Source organism: Gadus morhua, chromosome 13 (assembly GCF_902167405.1).
Source record: "Gadus morhua chromosome 13, gadMor3.0, whole genome shotgun sequence".
Lineage (NCBI taxonomy): Eukaryota > Metazoa > Chordata > Actinopteri > Gadiformes > Gadidae > Gadus > Gadus morhua.
Window position 1 is genome coordinate 20,279,832 of NC_044060.1, and position 23,229 is coordinate 20,303,060.

General features: G+C 47.3%; 1 protein-coding gene across 1 annotated transcript in view; it reads right to left on the bottom strand.

Moving 5' to 3' along the window:
- Positions 1 to 23,229, bottom strand: part of frmd4ba (FERM domain containing 4Ba) — a 39,882-nt gene that overhangs the window by 9,315 nt on the left and 7,338 nt on the right. Inside the window, 12 exon segments of the mRNA XM_030373690.1 lie at positions 82 to 158; positions 5,409 to 5,495; positions 6,281 to 6,338; positions 6,872 to 6,909; positions 6,911 to 6,938; positions 7,792 to 7,875; positions 12,327 to 12,349; positions 12,645 to 12,701; positions 13,639 to 13,723; positions 14,346 to 14,438; positions 14,747 to 14,841; positions 15,024 to 15,089. Coding sequence (XP_030229550.1) covers positions 82 to 158; positions 5,409 to 5,495; positions 6,281 to 6,338; positions 6,872 to 6,909; positions 6,911 to 6,938; positions 7,792 to 7,875; positions 12,327 to 12,349; positions 12,645 to 12,701; positions 13,639 to 13,723; positions 14,346 to 14,438; positions 14,747 to 14,841; positions 15,024 to 15,089 — 791 coding nt within the window.

Genomic DNA, 23,229 nt, shown 5'->3' on the forward strand with positions numbered 1-23,229 from the left:
GGGGGGGGGGGGGGGGGGGGGGGGGGGGGGGGGGGGGGGGGGGGGTGGGTTTAATGACGAAAGGGATTTGACTTCTCTGACCTGTGAGGGTCATTCACTTCCACTGCAAACTTCTTCTCACGAAAATACAGGTTCTCCAGCTGCTTCCACTGAAATAACTGTAGACAGAGAGAAGAGAAAAGAGGGCACACACACACTGAGTACACAATGAGAACCCAGGTCTATGTACAGAAAAGACGATGACTATGACGCTATGTTACTTAAGTGTGAATGAGTGCACAAATTAGCTTTTGATACAACACATTTGCCGGTAAAGAATCCTATTAGCTTTTACTGCAAAAAAGCATGAGATACACAGAGAGCCATCTATTACTCAAAGACAGATTGAAAAGCAGAGAAAGGTAGTAAAACAGCAAGCCTCTTTTCTGGGCTGCAGCTGCAGCACTTATAATGAGGCAGAACCTCAGACTACAAGCTTGTGCTGTAACAACACCAGACACACACACATTCACGACGACAACAAAAAACAACAGCAGGACTCACAGCAACTTTAAACTGCTGCACACTGGGACCCAGCTGGCCGGCCAGCCAGTCAGGTGTAAGGTCAGGCTTACAGAGGGGCAATTATGACTAATGCCCCAAGTGCAGGGAGCAGAGAGTAGACTGGTCTGAAACACTTCAATATGCCCTGGGGTAAGGAGAACGCCACACATGAGCCAAGGGAACGCTTTCTTCTTCTCTCTCTGTCTCCCTTTCTATTTCTGAGCAGGATGAAACATCTGCTCCTCTGACACCGGGCACAAGAGCAAAGGAATTTGGAGCAGTTTGCCTGTGAATGGCTCAGTCTCCCTTAATCCAATTGTGTGGAGATGAAAAAGAGAATAAGAAAAAAGGAACACACACATCACACCGTCCAGAAGGCAGCATTCCAGGTGATTCTCCTTTTACCATAGCTCGCCGTTCTCACATCAATGAACACTCTCACGGCGTGTCCCTCTCTTAAACTCGGTGGAAGTGCCGCCCCTGGTCAACTGCACCAAGCAAATCCCCATTCAAACACTAACAAAAAAAACCTCCTCAGGAATAATACAACGATCCTTATGAAAAGCTCAACAGACCACAGCAGGTGAAAGTGAACAAAATGGAGGTGCTTACCAGAAAACAATAATGATCCTCCCCCCTCTTCTGTTCTTATCAAACCCCGGGGGGTAGTCGGTGGGTTTGGTATTGAATCCTCTGGCTAGAGTTTCCCAGCGGGCAGCAGCAGCTCCTCAGAACAATACTCCCTCTTGTCTGTTCTCAGGCAGGCAGATAGGTGTTGCAAGAGTTTCAGCTGAGTTGGGGCCGCCCCCGCTCAGGCCCCTCCCTCTGACATCACACACACCTCATGCTGTCATCACAGCTCTATCCGGCAATCTCTCTCTCATATTCTTTCCAACTATCTCTATGGTGCTCTTCTTACTGGATGACTCAATCCACTTTAGTAGCTCTCCTTATTTATCCAATTCTAAATAAGTTAGTCAGCCTTCACAGGTTGTCTCTTTCCTTCCCTAACTTCACCACACACATTGTACACGTCTTTCTGATAACTGGCGCAATGGTAGTTACTTCCCTTTCAGTCAAACCAGCTGGGCAGGTTCTAGTATTGTCTCTACCTGGAAATGACGCTTGACTCCTCCTCCTGCCTCTCCGGTTCTAGGCCAGGGGCAAACATCCACTGCTCAAACATGACTCCATTTTGGCTATTTTTTTCTCTCCACTGTATTTGTATTGAAAAGACAAACCCCCCCTAACCCCCCCCCCCGGTGTTTTATAGGGACCCTCAACACTGGCCGTTCAGCCGCTCCCAGTGAAAACATCTAAGGAATCTGCTGCTTTGGTCTAACCATTAATGTCAGGGGCTAATGTGGCCATGACGCTCTGCCCCCCCCCCCCCCCCCCCCCCTGTGGGGACGGCTCTCGGCCTCGGCAATCCCAGTACACCCAGGAGCTCACCTGGCCTGGAAGGAATCTTACACCGCCCTACGAAAGCCAAAGTCATTCATGTCCACCGGCGGGTTGGAAAGACCTTAAAAGCTGGCTGCACTGCATTACTCTTTTTGTAGTTGTTGCCAGGAATGCAGCTCATCCTTCACTGGCTCTGCTTGTGGATCTTTTGACCAAATACACGGCTGTGGCCCCTTCTCCGAACCTAGGAGACAGCCCAGCCGCGGGTGACAAATGTTCCCCGGTCTCCACGGTAAAGATAAAGGTGGATCATCTCAGGAATCCTCCAGGTCCACTACAAATGGTTTCTAGTGTACCCATAGCAGTCGTTGGCCAGTGAAAAGATTACAGCTGCACCATGCTGTGGTGCAGCTGTAATCTATTCACCGGCCAACGAGCCAGGCTGGGATTGTGGCGAACGTAGTAATTAACAAACAATGGGAGCCGGCAGGAGCAGTGGCATCCTCCACTTGGCACCCCATAGTATCACCCACACTGGTGTGATACTTTCACAATTTACATCCTAATGACGGCTAAATTACTCTAATTTCATTTGGCTCTAAAATTAGGGATCTCAACACTTTTTTGAGAGGAAACGTGAAACCATTAACAGCCTGGTGGCTGATGAGGCCATCTCTAAAGTATGCCTGGGATGAAACACACCTCAAAGGCAACGGTGTCATGTGTCGCCTTCATTCTATGGGAAATGGCCCAATAGATTACTACGGCTAACACCGAATGATGAAGCCATCGCAGACTATAGACAAAAGGGTAAGAACAGTCCTTTCGAAAAAAAATAAAAATGGAATAGATTTCATTGGACAGTGTACTTGCGTATATTTGCATTAGGAATCTCATGACCGACGGATCCGTCGCTGCCTGAAAAGTTGGAAAATGCTCAACTTTTTGACACAGGCCACAGAGCCGACAGAACGGATAGACCCACCATGCATTTTGAGAGCGTCCCATGCAAAGTCAATGAGATCTGTCGACGGACACATGTGAATGCGCCCACAGCGTCTTCCATCCTCTGTATTGCAGGGAGGAGCCAATGAAGAAATGCCAGTGGTTTCATATGCCCTCAGAACGCTGAGATTCATTTGCCATGCAAACTCTTAAGATCCCCCCCAGCGGATCTTCCCTCATGATATAAACTGTGGGTTGTGACTCACACTGCCTGTACAGGCCAGTGCCCCGCCCTGCTCCCCCCCACGCCAGCTGCCGGTTGGCCCAGGCGCTGTGTGCAAGTGGACGACTCGAGGACGGCGAGTGGTGTGTACTGAAGTGGCATGAGGCGGCTGCTTGTATTTGGACTCGTCATAAGACTGACGTCTGGTCCGTGCGTCATCTTCTTTCTGGGACCGTGCTGGAGTTAATACTGGGTAAATACTCAATCACTGAGCTGTCCTTTAAGGAATCGTTCACGCTCTCGTAAGATGCTAGGGGGATGAAAGCGTCCACCACGTGGAATATGAATGGAATGAACAGATTACAGTGAAGCCGTTTATTGCAAAGAAAACACATCTTTAATCATCCATTCACCACCGGGCTCCTCATGGTGAAACACTGAATCCATATTGAAGGAGATTTATTTTGGTTCTAATGCCTCATCTCATTTATAGACATAGATCAGCGTGCAGCCATAAAGAGCTCACTGGGAGAGGGCTGTCAGGGTGCCAAGCAGCTCCACAGAGGAATACAGATCACGAGAATTCAACACACATGGATTCAAACTGCAATGTAAAGACTTGACAGGACCTTTGCATTCTACACGCTTCGTGCTAGAAGCACAATTTCGTAACTGGGCTACAATTCACCACCGTCCACGGGACAGTCAATCCGTCAAGACAGAGCTCTGTGGCCAAATAAAATCACTCTACATCATCATCTATTCCCATTAGTCTTTGCTGACAGTGTCCTTAAGATGTTGCACTGGTAAATAATGAAGATGACAGGGTGCTCAGATTCTCACACAAGTCCCCGCCTCTCCTCCACACAACAGGGGAGGGACGGGCCTTCTCAGACCTCGGAACCATTCATTAAGTGGTGATGAAACTGACATGCACAGAGTGGAAGATAATGAGAGGTCGAGGCTTATCGTAACCACATTCACCCAGCGTCAACTCCAATGAGAAGTTCAGCTCAAAAAAGAAAGAGGCAGAGGGTGTGAGAAATGGAGGGAGATAGAATGAGAGGCCTTGGCTCAGAAGGCAACAAGATGCGCCCTGGCAAGACTGCACTTCTTGAAAGCGTGCACAGACACTCGGGTCTCTCTCTCCCTCTCTCTCTCTCTCTCTCTCCCACAAAGTAGAAAGCAGCTTTGCATAATGATAATAGTATGCTAGGGAGGGGGTAGGAGGAGTAAAGGGGCGTGGGGGAAGAGCACTATCACTATCCAACAGATGATAGAGGTCTTCTCTCTCACTCTCTGGAAGCCTAAGTTATTGTTGTGCTAATCATAACAAGAGTTACAGCTACAAAGGAAAAGGCAATAAAAATTGCTGGTCTTTCCCTCCTCCCTTACGGAGGAAGATCACCCTTCGTGTGTGTGTGTGTGTGTGTGTGTGTGTGTGTGTGTGTGTGTGTGTGTGTGTGTGTGGTGTGTGTGTGTGTGTGTGTGTGTGTGTGTGTGTGTGTGTGTGTGTGTGTGTGTGTGTGTGTGTGTGTGTGTTCTCCAACCACCACAGCCCCGAGATCACACAAACTCAACCCACCATCATGATCCCTGACTGGCACAGTACCCAACCAAGGCCCCCCTGCTATAATCACACCTTCCAATCCAGAGAGAGAGAGAAAGAGTCACCAACCAGGGTTTTAATTTGTAGTGAGCCAGGCTCATTAATGCTGTGGAATTTGGTGTGACACCACACCCAGCTTTGTCCATAGCAGCACTCTGCCATGTGGAACAGGTAGGAAGGGAGCAGGAGTGTAGCAGTCATGTAGATAGTCACAGGGAATAAGGACTGGAATGGGGCTGCTATCGAAAGTGACTAATAAGCCTGTGTTGTGACAACCTGTGCGTGTGTAGTCATAAACTGGGATAAGAGCTCCCGGGCTGTCAGGAGCTCAGGGTCTGGTCTTGCTAGAGCTGTGTGAGTAACCTTGATTTTGTACGTTTCCCATCGCTCCCATAGAGCTTTGCTTGATTGGGCTTTAACTTTTCAAACCACTATTTACAGTTTGGTGGATTATTAACCAGCCGAGGGAACCTCGCATTAAAAGAGCACTTGTACGTTATCTAACTAAAGCACACACACACACACACACACACACACACAAGGTTGATCGCCTCCTTCTGCAAATATTTTGCCAAGAAAACCACACTGAAACTCCTATGAAGCACAGAGGAAACTATGTGAATGAGAACAAAACACTGAAATCAAGTGTCGATGCAGGGGGGGGGGTGCGTCAGCGGGACTTACTTTTCGGGGTTTTAATTTGTCCTGCAAGTCGAACTGGCCGATGCCTTTGTAGCTGACCCCGAGCCACCAGGGTATCCCCTGCTTGTCCTGCAGGGAGGAGTGGGAACACACACACACACACACACACACACACACACACACACACACACACACACACACACACACACACACACACACACACACACACACACACACACACACACACACACTTAAGAGGGTTTATTGCAAGGGGCTGGGGAAAAGAAAATGGGGTTGTTTCCAATGCAATTACCCCATTATGCTCTGAGCATGAGCAACACAAGGGGAGATCAAATGCGTTCAAGAAGCCTTAAAAAAGGCCCTGTGCAGCCAGGCGGAGTCATTTTTAATGCCTCTGTTTGATCTCGTCAGACACCGGGCTTTAATGAGTCCAGGTAAGGGAGTGTCAGGTTAGATGTGGTGGCCAAGAAGACAAAGGAGGGGGTTACCCTCAGTTGTGGCCAACTGCACTATAAACTATAAACCTATATTTGAAAGCCTTCCCATTAAGATGTCTTTCATCCTGGATCTGCCCTGTTTACATGTTATAAGAACAATCTAGATTAATTTGTTGTTTTGACGAGGGTAAGGGTTAGCTACGTTTAACAGTCACAAAATATCTCCGTTCACGTGTAGCTTTGATAACCATATGTCACCGGCTTAGACATGGACAGTTTTATCACACAATAAAACTGCAAACAAAAAATACACTGCAGGGCCCAGTGTGAGTGTTTGAGTACAAAACTGTCAGCGTTTATGCATTGGCAACATGGGAGTAGACAAAGAGCACGGGGCATGTTGAAAGCTGTTAGAGCAAGGTTAAGCTACTGTACGACCCCGGCCGCCTCGCTCACCTTCACAGGGTAGTAATGGACTCCATACGTCGGCAGGGACTCCACCAGGGCCAGATACCTTCAGGAAGAATGGCAGACATTAGCGGCCATGCTGCCGGTCAAACACTTCATCACTGTCAGCCAGTGGCCATCACACGGCGGGCTGAGGGGGTTTTAAGCCACAGCCCATTCATAGAGTACAGCGGTTTTACAGTAGCCCGCCCATCAATTTGTTTCAGTGGCCGCACAAGAGAGAGAGGGGCGAGGGGGAGGGGGTACATTGATCGACTCGACCTCTGATTGCTTCGAGTTACGGCTGCTTTGAGAGAAAGCAACATGCATAACAGAGGACTGCCACCTCCTCTCCCCCCCCCCACCCCCAGCCCATTGGCTGACTGCCAGTTTAAAAAGAGGCCTGTCCTAATTAATTAGACTTCCCAGCATAGTGGAGAGCGCCCTTCTCCTCTAGAGCATAGAGCAGCTGAAGAGGAAATAATAATCGCTATTGATAAAAGGTGAGTATTACATAGGAACAATAAGCAGGCACCTCGGAACAGGCTGATCGATCACAATCCATTCTTACTCAAAGCTGGAATGCAACTTTTGACTTACTGAACAATGGCCCCTCCTCTGCTCACTCCTTGCAGTTTTCTTGTAATGTTCAATAACTCGGTCCTCGCTGCAATGGAAAAGATAAGACTTTTAAATGAATAATCCATCAAGGGCCTCCTCGCCGCCCCCACAAAAAATGTGTGGGACGGGCCTCCCAAAACTCCACTCTGTCTGCTCATGCAGAAAATACATCCTGGCCCGCCGATGGCACTCACTGCCCTCTCCATCGCTCTCTGGCTCACTCTCTCTTTCGTGCTCACAGACACACAAACACACACACAGACAGACACACACACACACAGTAATCGCTCCTTTTAACAGGGCTGCAGGGATTGCAGACTCACTGCAGCATGGGTGGTAGACCATGAGGCAAAGCGCGTACACACACATGCGCACACACACACACGCAAACACACATGCACACAAAAGGACATACTATAATAAACTGCCTATTGATTTGAAGTGTTGTGGTTTAACATGTTGCGATGGGGCCTTAGACAAAGTTTAGGAATAATGTAAGAAGGGCAGGAGTAAGCGCAGAATATAGAGATATTTTTCAGATGGGCAGGGTTTATGCACCTTCCTTATGTAGGCCAGGGTGTTGAGGGGCTAAAAATTTAATTATCAAAGCATGAGGGTTAATTAGACGCCCCACCAGAGACTAAACCCCTCTCGCCCTGCACACCTCACGGCCTGCAGCCTCACAAATTGCTTTGTGCAACCAGGTGTTAACGACCATCAACGCCACTTAGTGCTTGGGGGTCTGTCAGGGGGTGTGGCAAGGGTGGTCTTGGGTGACCCATGGGTATCTACGGGGGGGCCGTGTAATCCCAAGGATTAGTTGACCAACCCCCCCCACCCCGATGCATGTGTTGGTCTGCACCGAGGGGAGCAGATGGGGTGCATATGATGGGTCTCACCAGTAGGTCAGCGACGGGTGTTCCCTCAGGACTCTGGTGGGCAAGAGGGTGAGCTGCTTCAGGTCTTCCCTGGCAGTCTCAGAGCTGGAGAGGAACAGAGAGAAACAAGAACAATAAATGCATGCAGATGGACCAGGCGGTACCTTGAAGGCATTGTTATGACTGTGGATAAGAGCTGCAACTCATGTCGGTCTTAACGGCGCGTTGAGCTACAGTGAGTTACAGCGGGTCAGAAGGGTGCTATGGGTGTTGGCCGGGCAGCCTCCCAGCAGAGGGGCTCTGGGTTTGTAACCTGTCTGGTTGACCTGGGGGGTGCTCCTCTTCTGTGTGAAGTACGCAGGTCTCTCAAAGCTTTGCATCATCAATGCATGTCTTTGTCTGCGCATCTATGTATCTTGATTGCAAATCAAGGGGTAGATTAGTCTTTATGGTTGGGATTTTTTAACGCCCAGCCGAAAGGTTCTAGTTATAAACCCCATGCCGCCTGTAGGCTATCCCTTAGCAAGACGCCTAACCCCTACAGTTAACAAAACACTATTCAATGTCAAGGCTCAATGAATTAATCAATTGTAGAAGGGTCCAACGGGGTAGTGATTACTAGCATGTTATTGCTGTGTAATGACATGCTCCTCTACATACAAATACTCAAATTTCCCGCGAGGCCAAAGTCTCATGACGTGACAAGAAGAAACGTGTCGCAGCTAACCCCCAGCCAGCCCTCCCCACAGTGGAGAGCCCTCCCTCTAGGTCTCTGTGCTTTCACAGTGTGCTTTGAATTTATATGTCGTAATGCAAGACAGCCATAACTCACATGTAAAACGGATGGGAAAGGTGCAGCATCAGGCGATTTTTTCTTTCCCCTTCCTATCTTATCTAGTAGGCAACCGGTGCACACCAAGGCTAGGTACGGGATCCACTCATCGTGTTGCCAAAACTCATTTATCTTTTGACTCATGGCTGTTTGAAAATGAGGTTGAAGAAGAAAGTGCTGTTCTTGAAGGTAGGTTCTCAGAAGGCTATGTACTTCAGTGTTATCTTATGTAAAGCCAGAGAGCCATAGTATGTTATTTTCCCAGTGCAGATTAAACAATGATTGAGCCAGATGTATGAACAAAGTTTAGCACTGAGCTATGAACACAATAATAGGTCCAACACCCTGTGGTGAACTGTGTATGTGTGCGTCGTGCGCGTCGGTGAGTGTGTGTGTGGTATGTGCGCGCCAGGGCCTGTGATAGTGAACTGTGAGTCTCTCTGACATGTGGGTGTTGTGTTGTGTGTGTTAGAGGAGAGGGAGAGAGGGAGATAGACAGAGGGAGAGGTAGTCTGACAGAGGGAGAGAGAGGGCATTATCTGGTTCTACGATTACTGCCAAACAACGGTCGACTATGGGGTCGTCGGAAGGTGCACTAGAGGCCTGAACAGACCCCATTGAGCAGCTCTTGGCAGACTGAGCTAGTGGTGAAAGGTACTGGACAAGTCCTGTATGATTCTTCGGTTGAGTTATAGGCCTCACAGACAGGACTCAAGCCTGTGGGCTAGTATGAACCAGAATACACTTGATGTACTAGGTACTACGTGTAGTACTATGTACCGCATGTGATGTACTATCATAAGGTACCGGTGAATGTTTTATCCATATCAACCCAGAGTGAATTCAAATACATGTCATTAAGGAGCCGATAGGGGCCGGGGCAGCTGGCTAAAAGGTGCCTTAAGGGAAGGCTAAGGAAATGGGGATCAAACCCAGTACCTTTCGGCAGGAGGTCGACTGCCCTAGCCATAAATAAAATAACTACCGTAAATCCTGTTGGGCCAATTGTCGTATGACCCAAACAAGACCTTCATGAAAGTGAAGGCAGACAGTCTGCTTTCACTCAGGGCCCTTGAACGTAATGGGATTTAACATCTGCTGATGTGGAAGCAAGGCTCATGACGATACAGTTATGGGAACCAGTTTACGGGACTAAATGGTTTGGAAGAAAAAAAATAAAATCCACAGGACCACTGCCCCTCCCCCGCGCCCCCCACCCCCAGTAGATACCTCTGTTGGGTTGAGTGGGTTCTGCTGCCATGGCATTTCACTGGCAGTTTGATGGTGTACGTTTTTATGGGGGGAGGGGGTGCAGGGGCCCCGGCGTTGCCAGGGCAATGTGCTCCACAGGCCGCCCTGTCAGCAATCTGGAATTCATTAGGACGTCTGCTATCTCCCCGCCGCGTGGCGGGGCTCCTGCGCCAGGGAGCCGCCCCGCCCTGGGCCTGGCATGGCCTGGGTGCCCACGTAGCGTGTGGGGGGCCGTTTGCATGCGTCAGCTGCTTCCAGCGGGCAGAGACCGGGTGGGTGGCTACTAGGTAGTGTAATGATTAAGAGGGAAGCTCTCCCAGGGTTCATTGAATAGAGGAAGTGGAAGTGAAGGCTGCCAGATACATCAGTCAGTGGACGCTACAGTCCTGCCCCTTATGTATATTATTTTGGGCCAGTCATCCATTGATTATTTTTCGACGTGAATCGGTACATCATTTCGTTGATTAAATGTCATCCATAATGGCAGAGTCCCATAGCAGGGCCAAGTATTATTTCCTTAATTAGAGTAGTTTGTCCTGACGAGCAGTCAAGAAAACTATAAGCAATCGACGTTTGGTATTTAATTTGATTAAAAAAAGGCGCTGTTCAGCACTAATGGATAGACGCACCACTTTCATTTTCTTCATCAGCGTTAATGTCAAGCTATACAGTACAAACAGCAGTAAAACCCACCACGTGAACGGGTGACCATTAGCTTTATGTGTGTTCTAAAACCCGGTGCTAAGACCCGTGTAATAACAGCACTATGGCTAGGGCCTGACTCATCCCACCTAGACAACCAAAGGCTGGACGGAAGGGAGGCCTGCATCCACTCCTCCACAACTTATCTCCTAGCGCTCCACCTTTCACCTCTCTCTGGCTCAGAGGAAACGCACATGCTGCACTACTAGCCCTCTGCTTCCGCAAGACAAAAGCTAAAGGAAGAAGTCTGATAGCATAATGTAGTAATGAACATACTCATGGGAACATTGTACGTTTTGAGAACTGTACGACTAAAAAAGATTGTAGTACTGTATTGTGCTACCACTGCTTTGTGACAACACTGAATGTCCAGGCAACATTGCCCTTATCCACAAATAATTTCCACACCTAAATGATAATGTAAAAGGGTTCACAAAGCAGGGAAGGGTTTCAGAACATCCTGTTTTGAATCAGGATTAGTAGTCAAAAAAGATGATTCTGGTATCTCAGTAAGAAAGCAATAGGACTTGTAGTATGAATATCCATCCAGATGGATGAAATCTGGCAGATTATATGTTGGCAGCTTTTGCTTTATTGTGCTTTCATAGACGGGACAAAGTACAGCCCAACCCTACACCTACATACATGAACTTGCAGGGGTCACAACTGAAGTAACTCACACAGGCTACGCTTGAGGATTAAACGTTGCGGTATAAAAGCAGAAAACATATTGGTGCATGAAGGTTCTCTGAGCATCAGCGAGCAATCTGCAATCACTAATTACCACAAAAGCAGCCATGCTTGTAAAAGATTATAGGGTGACACAACAGAAATAGAAGCATTTCACTTTTTAGGGAGAGTGAGAGAAGAAAAGGGAGAGAGAGAGAGAGAGGCAGGAGAAGAAAAGGAAGAGAGTGAGTTGGAGTGACTGAGAATAAAAGAAGGTAGCATGGGTATTCAAACCATACATGTATAACTCCTAACTGAGCACTAAGCTTTGTGTTTGGGATAAAGCGCATAGGCCTTTTTGGGTACAATGGTGGCACCCGTGCTTTGTCGTTCAGTGAGGAAGGTGTTATGTTTACTGGACAGAGGCCGCGTTGGTCTGCGTCCTTCACTCCTCTGGACAACATAGGTCCAACTAATAACCACACACTCTAATCACAAGGTCACGACTCTCTCTTATCGCTTAGAGCAATAAAATATAAATAAATATCTCTCCTGGTGACTTGATTAATGAGTCCCAGTAGTCCATGCAGAACCCCCAAAACATAATACAACCTCACACACACACACACACACACACACACACACACACACACACACACACACACACACACACACACACACACACACATTTCCCAGCCCTCGAAAGCACACAACCATACGGACCTAAGCACACAAGTGATTGGGGAAGAACGTAGGTATGTTGCCAAGAGAAAAACCCATAACACGTTGATAGCACCAGACCACCGAGGCTTCGGTTCAATGTCACTCTAGCACAACACAGAGACAATGATTAACCTAAGGGAAGTTCAACTTAAAGCTTAACCTATGAAGCTGAACATTACCGATTAGCCCAGCTATGGCTTTAAACCTTACACTGAGCAAATAGTTCAGCATAAAAAAACTATTTTCTTCCACTGCCATTATTTCTAACCAAAAACATTGAAAACGTATTACGTGGTTCAGATTGAGCCACTATAAACACATATAAGCTATAAACAACGAGTCACAGTTTGAGAGTTAAGAGAGGACAGACGATGCTTACCTTGTGTGTTCTCCTTTGGCTTCCTACAAAAAGAAAGTCCCACAATGAGTCAAGTGGGACGACAGCGTCACGCATCAACCCTTTCAAACTAAAACTAAAACAACGCTCGCCGACTACGACAAGCTCGTCCTAATATCATGTAATGGGCTACTAAATGTTTAACCAGTGGGTTCAATGGATAAGAAATAACGAACCACACTGATTTAACAATAGCGGGGACCGGACTGTCCCGTGGACGTCTGCTTTCAAATGGCTCGGACCGTGCGCGTGGGTTCACGATTACGCCGTTTCCACTCGCGCCACGTCTCGTGTACTTACTTGCAACGCCAATGCCGCTAATTTGAAAACGTGTTCGCTCTCCACTTCAATGGTTTCCTGGCGTAGAAAGAGAGAGACGGTAGGTGGAAAATCAGGCTTAGCACATCGGAAACACTTGACTTGAGAGAAATCTTCTCAGCCCCGCCGTACCTCGTCCCACTGTTACCGACTGAACCATTGTCGTTGACATTGAGGTTGCGGTTAAAAATGCTGAATAATTAAATGTGTAAAGGTACGTTTAGGTAATCCTCCATATAGCGGTAAACTATTAAAATAACAATGTTTAGTTTGTTTAGTGGAAAACCAAAGTTTGGTCGGACGTTATAGATTAAACTACACCACACCCCTTTTTGAAAATGGTACATTCTGAGAGCAGGTTCAACAATCTCCCGTCTCCCGTGGAGACAAGTCTGCCACCCCGCGAAAAGTCTGCATTGCCACATACTACAAAGACTTGCCTGACCGCGTGCAGTCTAGAACCACACAATTAATTACTAATAGCACTGACAACAAACGTTTAAAAGGGGAACGGTTTTATAATTTAAAAAGGACTTCAAGGTCCTATTGACACGAACGTTCACAGCTAAGACCCTGTTTAGGCGTTCATATAAAACAAATCGGTTGGTAGCCTACCACGCCTCCTTTGCTCCATGTAATACTTGAATTACAAATTTTCGGAGGGTTGTGTGTGAGTGTGAGTGAGTGAGAGAGGATTACTGTACATAAAATGAAGGATGACTGACCAAGCATAAAATAACCTCTGCGTTCAATATTTTCTTACAAATGCACTTCACCTCCCCACATGTGCCCTTCAAATAAATACTATTACGTGTGACCTGATAAGCTAGTAATGAATCGATAAGTACAGTTTATTTTATCACACAGTGGATTCAGATGTATTGGGAGCTCTCGAGCAACTGAAACATATAGTACAATATTTTCTAAAGAACATAATATGAACATAATAATATTTAAAAGACGCTCAAAGACTTACATTACACACAGCAGATTTAGCATTCAGATAGAATAGCTCCACCGTTGTATTGTCTTTCAAGAATGTAATCTTCTCGATGTAGAATCTGTCAACAAAAAATAAACTTCAAATCTAAGCCTGTGTTGAGGGAGCATCGTAAGCCAATTATAGCCTTGTGAAGATAACTAAAACATTGTTGAATGCTGCCACCTTCTGGACACGACTTACTATTGCCCCAGCAATCTCCCTATCAAATCATGACAGTTACCATTTCAAAAGTAAAAGAAAACTTCTAGGCATTCATCCACTTATTTTTAACCATATCGTATTATTGATTTATTCAGTTAGAAGGTTGTATGATTGTAAACAAAGGGGGTATTTCAAGAGAGTGGCATTATTTTACTATAGGGCGGGTACATCAGAATGCATCATGAGAGATTTTGTGGATTTTGAGAGGACTCAAGGGAGTAGTAATATTGTAAAATCCTAAATCACAATAAATGGCCTATGGCCTATGCTTATGAAACACTGTGGCAGTGTCAAACACAACTATTTTTCCTCATAATGGCAATTCATTTCACGATGCATTACTAAAACATGACCAACAAAAAAATTACTGCCAACATAATAGCCAATCCCGATGCCCATATGCTTCCAAAATGGCGGTAGGCATTGTAATTTGACACTGTGATCCACAAACCCCATAATCCTGCTGTTAGAGACCTTACCTGACCAGGAAGCGCAGTTCCAAAGGGCCACTCTTCTTGTTAAAGTCATGGTCAAGGACTCTACGTTCAAACTGCAGCCAGTTGTTCTGACCACTGAGGAGAGATAGTCAAGTTATCTTGATGTCGATGTCTATGGGCATTATTCCCCCACTCTGCAAGCATTTACAACCAAGATGGTCGCTCGTGGCATGCAGCCAATTGCCTTCTACCAAGCATATATCCTCTATTGTACATTATTAATTAGCATGAAGTAGGCCTGACCATTTTGAAACAGGGTTTGAAAGGATGTGTACTAGTAAGTCTATCAACACAAACTATGACACAGCAAGGCTGCAAATATGCCACGATAACTAACTTGCTGTCCGATGTTAGCGTGTAAAGCAGACTATAAATGCACTCACGTGTCGTCGATGAAGCTTAACCCAAAATACTCCTTTTCTTTGAGGTTAAAATGTGAAGACACCAAATCTAGGAGCTCGCGGGACAGGAGCTTGGGCTGGAAAAAGACGAAAAAAAGGATTTTAAAAGAATTATGTGTCGATCCTATCGACCACGTCTTCACATGTACAGTGTAACCTGCTATGCAACCAAACATCATTCCTACCCTGAAATGACTCTGATGCATCACAGACATATAACAACCTGACCAATAGGAAGTATGCAGGTGCGGTCTCCTACCTGTACCAGCAGCTCCAGGTTCCTGTCGTCCAGCAGGTGGATCTGGCACAGGCGGCCTTCCGTCATCTGCAGAAAGAGACGCTTTCATTAGGGTTTGGAGCTACAGAAGCCCCTGTGGCTCCCCTCCGATACGGCTGAGGGTGCACTCACACAGGGGGGGCATCTGTACCGTGCCCGAGTACGTTTGCCCCCTAAAGTCTACATCGTTTGGCTAGTGTGAGCCGCTGCACGCGTACTCAAGTACAGTTCAATTCCTGGCCTCAGCACACTTCGGTGAGTTGTGCTCATGCCACGGGGTACAGATACTGATGAGCAGACACGTGCATACGCATACGTATGTACAAGAGGCAACCCGTACTCAGGCCCAGTTGAGATTGCCTTGGGTGAGCTCAGGTCAGCGGCACAGGGGGTGGGGGGGTCAATCGTACTTGAGTACGGTACAGGGCAACTTTGCCTAGTGGGTGGTGTCCCAGAATGTCAGCCTGTGAAGCCGCTTTGAGAGTGTACCCCTGGTTTGTTGGGTGCTTACGTATCATTCGGCTCAGAAGAGTGAATGGTTGAAGTAATTGGAATACCTTGTAATTTCATGGGGATATTTTCCAACAACATTTTGTTTTATCTTAACAATAACGCACACATTATGTCAAACTCATTGATTTTCATGACTAACTTTTTTTTCTTTAAATAGGATAAGCAGACAGATAACGAAAAGTGTCTTAGTGTCGTCTCATAAAACAAATTTAAAAACTCAAGGACTGCTTTGATGAGATTCCTAATTGATTAAACTATCAGAAAGAAAATCAACACATTTTTCTCCCATTCTCAGTAAAAAGGAAAAACTCGGAAAACCTTGAGAGTGCTGTACAGCCTGGCCTAACAGGTGACTGAGTGCTTGCCGGCGCGGCACGGGAAGAGACATCAGGAACATCCACTACCATCTGTGAGAGTGGAAACCACATGGTGTGTGTGTATCACCGTGGCGGCCTGCCCGGTGCCTCTGTGGTCGTGGAAACAGGGCTGGGTGTTGACGCCCAGCGCAACCGCAGGACGGGTGGGCCTCAATCAAAGGTCTGGTGTTAAGGGCTGCCCCGCCACGACACATTGGCCCATAAAACAACAACAGAGCTGGCCGTCGTTTTTATAGACATGACTGTAACTTTTTCTTTTTTTTGTACAAAGGTCTCTACGTTTGTTCCATGAATTACTCCTCAGACAACGGAAAGTCTGAGGGCTTGTTTTAGTCTCCGCCACACTGACTTGGTATATGGTTTTAACTTCTTTGACATCTGTGAATCGCATCATTTCTACATCCTATGTCGTTCATACTGACTCAATGTCCCAGGTATCTTTCCCATATGTATATGTTCCTAAAATGACATGAAAGCACCATATCTCCATAGTAACAGTGGGTACATAATAAACCATATAGCATAAGATTGCAGATTGGGCCCAAATCCGAATCCGTTGAATGAATGAATATTCAAAAGAGGGAAGAATAACTGAACCAACGGACAAAGAGCTGAATTCTGAGTGGATGGTTAAATCAAATAATTGTTACTGCGGTCGGTTAGAGAAGAACCATTGTCCCAGCATGAATCAGTCACCCCTAGTGTCTCTTACAAGGTATTGTGTCCAAGGCTCTTTGCACAATACTCGTTTGGATCAATTAATCAATGCCTCTTTGTTTAATGCCTCGGTGACATCACAACCATACCACAACACGAAAGGCTCGTTAGATCCTCTGGATGAGTCAAATGTTTATTTAATCAGCACTCATTTACCTTTTTAGCATTTCATTCAAAAAACAGAACTATGTTTTTAAAATCCTGGAAACCAAAGCTATAGTGCTGATCTGGCCAACTGGCTCTAGAAGTGAAGCGCCGTCGCTGGGCCCAGCCGTGGTTTGAAGAGGGCAGGGCTTCCTTGGAGAGCAGGTCATGGTGTTAAAAAAGGGAGGTCAACGCTAAGTCCTGACCATGATTGGGGAGGTCCTGCCCTTTCCCTGAAAATCCCTCACCATTACTTGACTGGCTTCTCTGATGCTACCGCCTTCACATGACCCCCCCCACCCCTGACCCCCCCCCCCCCCCCCCCCCCCCCCCCAAGCCTTCACTTTGACCCACAGAGGGGTCAGGGGACCCAGCCTATACGGATACCACAAACCCTTCAGCTAAACCTCCCCTTCCACCTCCCCAGCCCCCATCCCAACCAACATTTCGGGTTCTATGATTAATTTTTCACATGACCGTCACCAGAGGCTAAAGACAGAAAGTGTTCAAAAGTGGAAGAAAAACAGCCACAGAGGGATTCTGGGAAATAGTGTGAGACAACCTTTTCTGATGCATGACAAGTCTAACCTCTGCATGTAGGCGTCATTGAGCAAGATACCTTATACAGGTAGACAATGAACATTGAACTTCAAACCGAGAACCTTCACCAGAATGGAAAATAAATAACCTAAACAACTGGACCCTCCTATTCCGTAAAACTGATCAGGTCTTCCACAGTGAGCGGCATTTCAAAGGCCCCTTCCAGCTGGACACTTGAGATCAAACGGTCGGACATGCCTCTCTAATCAGCTCCATATGTGCTCTCAGACCCTTGTTAAAAATACACACAGACACCCACACGTGCAGTCGTGCACCCACACCTGCCCTTAGTGCTGACCGAGTGAGCACTAAATCACACATTGTCAACTTCAACTTGACTTGAAAGGGGGAATCCAAACTACATGAATATTTTGAACGTTAAAAAAACCCCAACCCAACACATCTGGCAACGAGCAGGTACCAATCGTCGCGGTCAGTCAAACAAATCAAAACCACCCCCCCCCCCATCCAACCCCAACAAGCAAGCAATCCTCATCCTCATCTCTGATCAATCGGTTTAGCGTCGGCCCCACCTGGTAGCATCCTCCGACCTGGAGCCAGGCGTCCATCAGCTGTCGGCAAGGGACCACGACCCCCCGCTGGTACCACCTCTTCAGGCTCTGCTGGGCCAGGGACCAGGCTAGCTGGCCGCTAGACGCCACCAGGTCTTCCACCCCAGATATGATGCGCACCGCCAGGGCCGGCAGTGCCTTCCTCCCTCTGCTCGCCAGCCTTCCTACCGACCGCCGACCGACGGAAACTGAAGCTGCACCTTGAAGCTCGGATTGCCCACCGTTTAGCAGAGAGGTGAAGACCGGTGATGCTGGTGTAAAAGGGCTCCAATGTGCCTCCCCCACCTCGGCCCTTGTGAGTGAACACAGCCGTCCTCTGCTGCGCCTTTCTCTGAGCACCACAGCCTCTCACTGGAGGCTGTTGTGTGCTTGTGTTTTAATGGCAAAGACCATAGAAAAAAAACAGAACGTTCCACTGTGACCCTCAGATGAGGTCATTTTCCCTGAGAAGCCGGAGGTCTGGAGAGCTGGTGTGTGGATGGGTGTGTGTGTGGGTGGGTGTCAGACTTGGCCCTGCTTCTGCGAAGCATTACCACGCAGCCTCAGTGGATGCAGTGTAGTTCAAGGGACCAGGATCGGAGCATACAGGGAACTCACTGAGTCCCTCTTGTATACAAACACAGGCAACACCCAGGCTGACCAGGGGGAACTGGCTGGGGTGTGACTCATTCTCGACCACAAACCGTTGTAGTGGTTGTGTTTATTTTAGTGCTTTGGTGGAAATGTGCTTGCCATTGCTATTTATTTTTTGGTGTGTTTGTTTGTTTGTTTTTATCGAGGGGGGGGGGGGGGGGGGGGGCGGGGGGTAATATATTCTTAGAATGTTTTCTAGAGTTTTTCATTAAGAAAGCATATAGCATAGCCTCGGAATGATTAAATCCCCTTTATTACTTTTTATTGCTGTATCTCGGCATCATACAATGTTCATTTTGCCTGGGGGGACGGCCCATCAGTCATTTTCTCAGCAGCTAGCTTGTTATTTCCGGCTCAAGTTAACTACTGTGGAAAATAATAATAATTGCTCATCGTTGCATAGGGACAGGTGATATATGTGGCTGGGGATAATTCTTGGTGAGAGCAACGTAACCACACCCACTGACCTTTCCTGGAAGCCATATCCTGCTGTTTGTTTGTGTGACCCGTCAAACACACAAACAGTTTCCTGGAATCCTTGACAACAACAGTCGGCAAACAGGGGTAGAAGCAGAGGGACCTCTGCTTTCACTAAACATACCATGTTAATTTACCATTAAATCACTAACTAGAGACACTTTAATCTAAAGCTAATTACAGTGAATTGAATTCAGATAAATTACATTAGCTGGTCTACAATAGGCTGTAAGTAACCATTGGGGGATCGAACCCAGGACCTTTTGGCTGCGAGATCAAACCCCCTAGGCATGAATGATTATGCTGCCCCTGCATCTGTACGGCAAAGGTGACAGCTTTTGCTATATGTCTGCTTTTCCTGTGGGACTAGGATGGTCTCTTTTGAACATTGGCAGCTGCAGAAGATTTGGAAATGAAACCATGAGCAATTAACATACATTATGCAAATGTGTTTATGTGTTGATTCCTTTTAGACCTTGAGTCATGTACTGTATGAAACGGTTATTTCTCTATTGAGCCCTAAACCAGCCTTTCTCATAGGTTAATAAGACAGAATATAGGTAGAGCTTTGGTTCAGAGGGATGTATATTTATATGTTGTATTCCCAGGAGACCCAGCTCCATGGTGAGAAAACTCTGCCTTGATTGGGCCCAAATCCGAATATCATCTCGTCTAGAACCTTGTGCAGAACACATTTTGAAAAGGAACTTTGTAGTACAGGGATGAATGACATACAGGTTTAGCGCAAAATAAATTGCAGACATCTCATGGACAGTCGTCGATCCGAAGTGCAAACATGCATGTTTGTCGTATCATTTTATCAAAAAGCATTCAGCAAATGGATAGGGCAACATCACCCAGCCCTAATTCTATAACATTCGCATAATTTCACCGCAGGAAGTGGATGAATCCATTTCTGGAGGTTCAATTTCATTTGGCATCCATATTTAGACCGGCCGCGCAGCCGAGACCGTGAGTGAACAGAATCAATTAGGACAAAGACGAGAGGCACGTGTACGCCGGGACACAGCTGTCCTGAGTGACAACAGCCGTGACGACAGCAGATGTGTCGGGCACAAGTAATTCTTTATCCACCACACGCGCGTCGCGTGTGCCGCTAAGATTCAGTTAGTGGTTGCGATTGGCGAAACAAATGCTCAGAGCAATATTCATTCCAAATCGCCACAGGATTCGATTTCAAAGACCACTGTTGTCCTGGTTCCAAATTTAGCATGTTATCATTAAAAGGATAAATTTAATTGTTAATGCTAAATGAGTTCAAAACAGGATATGTTTACCTGAGGCAATTTGAAGGCAAATACAGAGCCTAGTAGCCTAAACAAGCCTTTCTATATATTTTTTGTAAATGTAACACTTTTGTTCCTCAATAAAAAACATTTTGCTGCCACTTGCAGCAACCCCTTGTCAAGGAAATTGCAGTGGAACCACTCTGAGCTCTCCGTCTCTGTCCCCAGCCTGGCACCACAGCAGTAGACAGCATGACCTCAGGCTTCAGTCTGCCAAGCCCAACTCAAATATCTCAAACATGCTGATGACTGTGCAGCTTACATCCTGAACGACGTGTTGTTGCACATTTTTGCTACCCCGAGACGCAATAATGCATCGAGATACATTCCAAGTCAGGCAGCACACATCGATTGTTGCGCTTGTCAACTCTGCTATTATGTTCCCGTCGTTCTGATTTGCTGCAGTTCTTATTCACGGCCAGCAGATGGAGAACTTATACCATCCATATTTCTTGGCACACTAGCAGAGAACTTAGCCAATGCATTTATCTCGCGAAGTCTCAAATGTGTCATTACTGGCCTAGCTGCGATTCCCCTCTTTAATACCCTACCTACCCAGACCTCTTCTCTCCTACTGTGCGCCTCTCATTGAACATGCAAAACCGGGCGTGTTTGACACACTCAGGCGTGGCCTAGAAAAAAAAGATAGATGAGGGAGAAAGGCTGCGGGTGCCAATTTAACCCTCTATATGCGGTCTGCGTGGTCCCCTAACAGCCCGGTTCTCTGGGATGATACTAGATGGGCCGTGGCATGAACAGCCCCTACTGCCAAGATATTCTCTCTCGCTCTCTCTCTCTCTCCCTCTCTCTCTGCCCTCAGGCTTGTTTCATATGGATGGCAATCACCCCGTACAGTAAGTGGCAGATTAATTGACTAAAAAGGGGGAAGGCCTCCCGTGGGGCTGAATGAGGGCCGGGGAAACAGCTGTCATCCAGCGCAGGTCTGCATATGACAGGCTATTGGCCTCCATGGTACGCACAGCTGACAGGCAAAGCACCACGCTCACCTCACCATACACCTGGCACCGCGGCCGGGCGCACACATATTCACGGGCATGAACACACACACGCTCATATTCACATATAAACACACACTCACATTGATATTCACATATATAAACACATTCATATTAACACACACACACACACACACACACACACACACACACACACACACACACACACACACACACACACACACACACACACACACACACACACACACACACACACACACACACACACACACACAATGGTTCAATGTGCACATCCCTATTCCAGTGATCTAATGGTGAGCTTCCATAGGGGACCTGGTCCTTGCCCAACTGTACATTCCGGACTGTCAGCTGGAATGTATACAGTCCCCGTCTAACAGCAGCACACCCACGGGACGGTTTTGTATCCATTAATTATACATGGTGCTGGTTAAAAGCATTTCAGAAAACCTGAGGGTGAATAAACTCCACAGTACATTGGGTACATTCTCTCCTCGCTCCAGCCTGTTTGGTCAACATAACCCTTGTGTCTGCTGCCACCATCAGCTCCTTCACACTGACCCAGAATAACCTATGGCTGGTACCCCTCACTGCGACAGCTTGATCGATATTGAAACACGCTCCCGCCTCCAGGAGCCGTCTATCCCGAGGCCTAACATCCCCGTCTGTTACCCGTGAGACAATCATCCAACCATTTTGGAATAAAATCTGCTTTAGGCGCAACCACATCAGCTTAAGCTAAAACCACGAGGCGTCTCAATCACAGCCAATTACTGCCATGTGATGAAGCTCCGTGCCGCCGAATGAATGGAGAGACACACAAAGCTTTTTCCTTTCTCATTTTGGGTGGTAATATACAGTCAGGCTCTGCTTTGTGTGGCCTGCCAGGGGTCGGGGGGGGCTACTGCAGTATGAAAGAGGCTAAAGGGGGTGGGGGAAGAGACCTTGAGGGGCTTAGTCGGCCACCACTGGACCCATTGACTTGTCCCGATAGTGGCTCAGGATTTGGGGCGCCCTTTATCTGTGATACAGGACAGCACTGAGACCAACGCTGGAGCTGTGAGAGGCCATGGCTATCTCTCTCTCTCTGTGTGTGTGTGTGTGTGTGTGTGTGTGTGTGTGTGTGTGTGTGTGTGTGTGTGTGTGTGTGTGTGTGTGTGTGTGTGTGTGTGTGTCTGTGTGTAAACCAGATGCTCTGAAGAGGGGGGAGGTGGAAGACAGCAAGGGGGGGGGGGGGTAGTAACAGAGGCCACCGTGTTGGCCCGAATGCAGTCTGCCGTGTCAGAATATGCCCCCCCACCCCCCCCGCCTCCCTGGGGGGACGGAGGGCGTCCGGATCAGGGGTGGAGGCTGTTCCACCACCACCAGAAGGCCAGAGGAGACAGTAGGCCCGGGCCACTGGTGTTGAATATCATCAACAAGAGAATGCCTGAATATGAATGGCTTGGTTTTAGCAGCACCACAGGGCAGCAGAGAGAGACAAAGGACGAGGGAGAATGAGATGATGTGAGAAAGAGAGGGAGAGAGTGAGTGAGTGAGTGAGTGAGTGAGTGAGCGAGTGAGTGAGTGAGTGAGTGAGTGAGTGAGTGAGGGAGGGAGGGAGGGAGGGAGGGAGGGAGGGAGGGAGGGAGGGAGGGAGTGATGGGGAAGAAGCAGCAACACAGATCATCGGTAATGAGCCTTTAGGGGGGAAATGAAAGAGACCTGAATGGATTGAAAAAATACGAATAGCGTGACCTGAAAGTGTTGGTTTTCTGGTTCATGCATCATAGTTTAATGTCTTCATTAAGAAGGCTCTTTGAATGGGAGACTAATGGAACGCAGTCGGATCCATAAAGTGGAGCATATCACTT